The sequence below is a fragment of the Montipora capricornis genome, chromosome 13 (assembly GCF_036669925.1).
Source record: "Montipora capricornis isolate CH-2021 chromosome 13, ASM3666992v2, whole genome shotgun sequence".
Taxonomy (NCBI): Eukaryota; Metazoa; Cnidaria; class Anthozoa; order Scleractinia; family Acroporidae; genus Montipora; species Montipora capricornis.
In genome coordinates this window covers 15,247,869-15,254,375 of record NC_090895.1, presented here as the reverse complement: position 1 = coordinate 15,254,375, position 6,507 = coordinate 15,247,869, and the positions used below count along the sequence as shown (strand labels likewise).

The window sequence follows — 6,507 nt, the reverse complement described above, 5'->3', positions numbered from 1 at the left end:
TAAGTGTCACGAAGTGTCCCCTTGCTCTTCTCGCCAACTTCAACATCACTTGTGTCTCAGAATACAGACAATTTATGTCACAAAGTGTCCCCCAAATGCTACTCTTTAAGTGAAGATTAGCTGTTGCATTTACCCAAAGCTAAAAATAATGCTGACCTTTACCCTTATGTTATTGTTGAAAATGGGTAGCAAATGCTTAGACCTAAAGGAACACTTCTGGTTGGATGTCAAAATTGGGTGTGCATCTAATTAGGGTCGAACCTGGACATAAGTGGACTTTGGTAGTGACTTTAAATGTTTTAGCTTGTACAGGGGCATTGTGCATTTGGACGCTGAACATCAGAGGCGGATAGTGGCATTCCTACAGGCTTGACATTTTTCCTTTAACATCATTTATGGGACGAGATTCTTCCTTGTTGGTTTTTTACATATACTATAAGTAAGTACTGATGAAGATATTGTTTACAATATCCGAGGCTCAGCTGGGACTAAATTCTTTCTTTTTTTTTTTCAATTCTTCACAAAGATCAAACCCTAAATAACTTTTTTTTCAACCTTGATATAAGCTAGACTTTACTCTAGTGAATTGAAAAGTGAAACATTTGTGGCAAATTTTGTGATAAATTCAACTCAACAATCGAAATTGAAAGTTGACAATTGAAGCTAAGCTGAAGACAATCTTGGGGGGAACTGAAAAGGAAACACTTAAACACTGGGGGTCTCACGAATCTTTTTACGGAAGAAGTGTGCGGGAGATAAGCTGAAAATCAACTCTAAAGGAACCTATCCACGAATACTCAATACCTTTCAAAAAAAAAAAAGGACAAAATTACCTTTTGCAAGGTCTAGCGATAGAGTACACCGAGCTGTAACGACAACAGCAGTCCGAAAACGATCTGTAGGAAACCTCACTGAACCGTAACGCAAGTGACAGAAGCTGCTTCCACATCAACTTGACTACCTCTAACTCGAATATCAGATCACCGGTCACAGACAAGGCAATGACAAAAGAACTGTTCACACTATTTTAATAGAAGTGTAATAAGAATTCATCCTAGGTTTGCAGTCTCAAGATAGTCCAAAAGCAAGTCTTGACACACTAATTCTAGACTGGATCTCTTATTAGCAGAGTCGGAGAACTCGAAATCTTACGGCAGAAAGATCTTTTCGAACAATTTGCGTACTGGTTATAACCTTGCAAGAAGGTTAAACTAAATACGATAAATTCACCTCTTCAAAACGTTTTTCAAAGCTTTACAGGTCTTTCCGAAGTGACTGAATGAAATACCTGTGTAAAATGGTTGGCTAATCGCTTGCACTCAATACAACTAACTTCTATGTGCTCTTCCACCGCGACACAATATGGCCGACGGTACAAGTCCTGATCTGTAAGTAAGATGCGCGCAAGCTCTTATGGGATTTTTGGCCGCTGGCGCGATTTATTGCTCGATGTTCAAAAAAATCTCGTCTTTAAAATTTCCTTCTCGAGTTGTTCTTCGCGTCGTACGGTTTTGGCTCTTTTGGTAGTAGCATACTTTATCGAATGCTCTCTAATTTTGAGTTTAATCATCTCCCACAACAAGGCGTCGTTCATAGTTCATGTCAATATTCCTCGTGTGTTTCTTTAAGAAACGGTCCAGATAAGAACGATAGCAACAACGGCAACGAACATGTTGGAATTCAATTGGTATGCGAAAAGGTGATAACTTTTCTATTGTCTGTACTTACTTCTGATTGGCTTAAACAGCAAAAGTTAACAAAACTTCATAAAAGCAGTATTATATTCATCCTTACTTTCCAACCATCTTCCATCTTTCATCTGGTCTCAGTTTAAATGAATTCCACAGAAATCGTATGTGGGGAACATGTAAAATTGTAAATGTTTCTTGGCTTTTGTTTTCAACTCTTGTGATTGGTCAAAATATTTTCACACAAAAAAACATCTTTTCAAAGTGGGCTGTAAATGAATTTTATTGCGTTAACGGCTTTCCTGTAGGTTTATGCATTCTCTGTGTAAAAATGATAACATTCCTATGTGGGGAAAGCCCCGTTGCCGCATAACAAAGGAAATTGTTATCCACCTTACACGGATCATTACTTAATAACTACTCGAATTTGACCTATGTAATCATTTTTATTCAGAAAGGAGGTGTTAAGTTTCCAGAAACCGGGACCTCTTGGATTGGAATGTAGAACTATTTTGATGTCTATTAGTGAATGATCTGTTTTATAACCGACAGAAATACTAGCACTCGTAACATTACACATGAGACTTTGGCTTCATGAGGAAAAAATCTAGTCGGCATGAAATTTTAGGGTTTTTTCGGCGCCAAGTGAATAAACAACTATCCGGATTTAAGACTCTCCACGCATCCAGAAGATCGAGTTCTGTAACAAACTGTCTAATAATTTCAAGGCATTTACTATGAGTTTTAGGGTTCCCACCTTTCTTGTCTGCGGTTACATCTAAAACAAGGTTAAAATCTCCTCCGAAAATAATATCGTCGCACTCAAAATCAAGCAAATGAGCGAAGAAAGTTTCAAAGAAGCTTGGATCGTCGTCATTTGGCGCGTATAATGTAGCTAAAGTAATATACTTTTTATCTGTCTCAATGTCGCAAATAATGTATCTACCGTTTGGATCCGAGAAGGATTTTTTAATTTTAAAATCGAAGGTGTTAAATTAAATAGGACAGCGACTACGCTCTGATTACTAGCAAGGCCACTAAAGATAGCTCTATATCCCCATTCTGCAGACCACATGGGATTGCTTTTTTCAGAACAGTGCACTTCTTGGAGCATATAAATTGAATATTTTTTCTTTCTTAGCCAATTAAAAACTTCTTGTCTCTTCAAGCTGTCCCCAAGTCCTCTCAGATTAAGAGAACAAATACTGAGATTCACTGTTGATTACAAAAGTAATGCGTGTTGCAAGCTGGGCAGCCATAGGGATTAGAGTGTGACAAAAGTAACATAAGATCCAAATTGAAAAGAAAATAGCACGAAAAAAAGAAAAACTAACATGTTTGAAAAAAAAGTAATGGATCGGAAAATTATAAAAACCATTGTAGAGTAGACTCTTGGCCTTTTCGTTTGTTATTCATGAAAAAGGGTTCATTAACAGCCATTTTGAAAAACTAAGAAAGAAAATGCAAATACACCTTATTCACAAATAGGCGCCAACCTGAGGCGAGCGCGCGGCCAAACATGGAATCGAGGCGTTTTGGGATAAAAATTTGTTTTCGTGCAAACTTTGGCCAACTTACGTTGAAATTATCGGTCATCTAAAAGCGATTTCTTTAATGGGACAGTTTCCTGACTGCTAATTTCATTGGGGATGAGTCCTAGTTCAAATATTAATTGCAGTGTTCCTCTTTGCAACCAGGGAGGAACCGTAGACGCCAACGGAAAGAGAGTCGGCTTCTTCAATTTTCCGAAAGATCCAAACCTTCGAGCTCAATGGCTGCAGAAGATTCGAAGAGACGTTGGAACGAAATTCAAACTGACGGAGATTACAAAAGTTTGCTCACTGCATTTTCGTGAAAGCGAAATAAAAAAAGGCCTTGGAGGAAAGAAGATTAGTGTAGACATCACCGCAGTTCCTTCGAAATTTGCATGGCGCACTTCACCGCGAAAGAGACCGCCGCCGTCTGCAAGATTTTCACGGAAGAAGGGCAAGCATCGACTGGAAGAATCATTCACGGTAAGCAGCGACATAACATCCGAAGCGGACGATACAGTTTCTCTCGAAACAGCTGAAATTGTAAATACTGAATCATAAGATTCACGCGAGTCATTACGATTCCAGTTGTTACAAGCTCAAGAGGAAACTGCGCGGTTAGATGAGGAAGTATCAGTTTTAAAAGAGAAACTAGGAAATACAGAAGCCCAATTGAGAAATGCCCAGCCAGAAATTAAGAGTCAACTCGAGGAGAACGAAGAATTAAAGTCACGCATGTTTTGCATAAATAATCTGTCTGGAGATGAATCTATTTCGTTTTACACTGGGTTTCCAAACTTGCAGACATTCCAGGCTACGCTGGTATACTTAGACCCAGGGGAAAACGGACAAAACATCCGCTACTGGCGTTCGACCGACAAAAAGGTCCCGGTACATCAATACGATGGGACAATCCGAAAAACAAACCTGGGCGAAAGAGAACTCTGAAACCCGAAGATGAATTTCTTTTAGTCATGTGCCGATTGCGACAAGGGTTTAATGAAGCACATTTGGCGTTTTTATTTGGCATCTCTCAGCCAACAGTCAGCAGGATTTTTGTTTCCTGGATCAACTTTGTGTATCTTCGTTTTGGCACTATAAATATTTGGCCCAACCGAGAGGAAGTTGATAAATCTATGCCTGACGATTTCAAGTCTAAATATCCCAAGACACGAGTTATCCTTGACTGTACGGAGATAAAATGTCAAATGCCAAGCAGCCTGCTCCTGAACAGCAGATTATTCAGTTCGTACAAGAATCACACCACTCTGAAAGGACTTATTGGAATAGCCCCTTCAGGAGCAATAACATTCATAAGTGAGCTTTACGCTGGTAGTATCTCGGACAGAGAGATTGCTGAAAGGAGTGGCATCTTAGACTTACCGTTTAATGAAGGTGACGACGTAATGGCCGACAAAGGTTTCACAGTTGAGGACCTACTCCCTCTGGGAGTCTCTTTGAATATCCGGCCATTTCTTGGGCAGTCTCAGCAAATGCCAGCCGAAGATGTGGTTAAAACACAAGTCATTGCTTCCTTACGTATACATGTAGAGAGAGCTATTAATGAAATTAAAAATTTCCACATTTGGGACATAATAACACAGTTGACTTCAATTCCTCTAGTCAACCAAATGTGGACGGTTTGTAGTTTCTTATGTAACGTTCAGAATCCCATTTTATCTGAATAATAATCTGAGGACTCACGACCTAATCACAAACACTGGCTACTCGAAGTGAAAGTTTTCATTGTTTTTTTTTTAGTCTCTGAACAATCTTGTCGCAGTTACAAAAATATGACTAAATATCAGTTGTATCAGTTGCCCTTTTCTTGTCTACATTAAATAATTATTACTTCCTGTTGATTGTATAGACTCGTGTTAAACATGTAAAGGTTTTGTTAGCATAACAACATCATTAGCAACAACATTGTTTTCGTCAACTGACATATACGCCTGTGGTTTGATGGATGGGGGATGTATGCTCGTGAAACCCCAAGAAGAAACCTCCATCAAGCCCAATACATGCGTAAGTGTACATAACATTGGGGCCTACAAGGCTTCAACAATGGCAAAATCGATGAAATTTTCATAATAGTACAAACGTAGCTTGCCTTCCAGTTCATGCCAGTACTGGGGATCAAAGGGGATTCTTTCTATTGACATTCCCTTCTTGGTGTACACCACAAAATCACACCACTTGGCACCCGTAATTCCCATTTGACCTTGTACCTGTGCATAATAGGGTAATTTTCAGTTTGCACTGTCCATCAACGTTTTCACAACAGAAGTTGCTGTCAGAGCAAGCATCTAGAGGCGTTACAAGAAACTTCGTCTCAGGACATTTTATTTCGAGAAATCCAAACGGTTCTGTGTAACCTGGATCGATTACTTTCCCGTCAGGCGTACAGGCCAGGGTTGGTTCTTTTTGGGACACAACAAGGCCACATTTATAAACATCAACTGGCATTGATCTATTGTTCATTGTTTCAGGTAGGCATGTATTGCTTCTGTCTCGTTCTTAATCCCATGGCTTGTATGCCTTTAAGTGAAAGCATTGGGATGTATAAGAGTGTTAGCAAAATTTTGGTTTCTTTTCCGGTGAGAAATTAAGTGAAAATTTGAAGTTGTAAACCGGAATCGACGTTCGGATCTCCACAGCTCACTACTGGCTTGATCTCTTGTGGCGCCCTCTAATGCGTTAATCTCATCCTCGTCCAACTTTAGTCGGTTAACAAACTCCTTTTTATCATCACTCAGGTTACGTTCCTCACTTTCTCCTTGGTTTTGTAAAGGGAAACGAGGAAACTGATTTATTTGAGGATTGTTTGTGTCTGTATCAATTCTCTGAACTGCAGGCTCAACGTTAATATAAACATCAAAGTTTTACTCAGTATGCGACAGCTGATAGCTTGAGAAGGATCCTACAGGGCTTTTCCCATATTTAGTATCAACCAAGTTATCATGATTGCTTGAGACGCTTGCTAATCCCATTTTAGGATTTATTTCCCTTAAAGTGTCCTTAAATCTTGTTTCTTCGGCCTCTTGGACTGCGACATTATTTCTTGCTTCATAAAGTAGACACTTCAAGCCAGTCTCTCTTCGAGGTTCACTGTCGCTCAGTTTGGTTTTTTTCACAATTAAATCCGTAACTGGTTCTGATACAATAGTGTCCCCCCTCCCCTTTCGGTGCCAGGTTTGAAGCCTTGACGTGCAAGCTTCAGTTGGATTGTCGGCATCATCATGCAAATCAAGCGTACTTGTTCTCTCAAACAAAGAATATTTGCACAT

At 39.4% G+C, this 6,507-nt stretch overlaps 1 protein-coding gene across 1 annotated transcript; it reads left to right on the top strand.

Annotated features, from left to right (window-relative positions):
• Nucleotides 1-1,362: 1,362 nt before the first annotated feature.
• Nucleotides 1,363-6,086, top strand: LOC138030594 (uncharacterized). Its single transcript, XM_068878486.1, has 6 exons — nt 1,363-1,388; nt 1,630-1,687; nt 3,386-3,703; nt 3,809-4,111; nt 4,258-4,759; nt 5,977-6,086. Exons 1-6 carry the CDS (start codon nt 1,363-1,365, stop codon nt 6,084-6,086), a joined length of 1,317 nt encoding a protein of 438 aa, XP_068734587.1.
• The last annotated feature ends 421 nt before the right edge of the window (nt 6,087-6,507 follow it).

Bases quoted from the DNA above. Each gene is read 5' to 3' on its own strand.
- LOC138030594 (XM_068878486.1), top strand. From the start codon at position 1,363: ATGGCCGACGGTACAAGTCCTGATCT. The intron at 1,688-3,385 runs GTATGCGAAAAG...CTTTGCAACCAG, and splicing joins AACATGTTGGAATTCAATTG to GGAGGAACCGTAGACGCCAA. The intron at 4,112-4,257 runs GTACATCAATAC...GGCATCTCTCAG, and splicing joins CGACCGACAAAAAGGTCCCG to CCAACAGTCAGCAGGATTTT.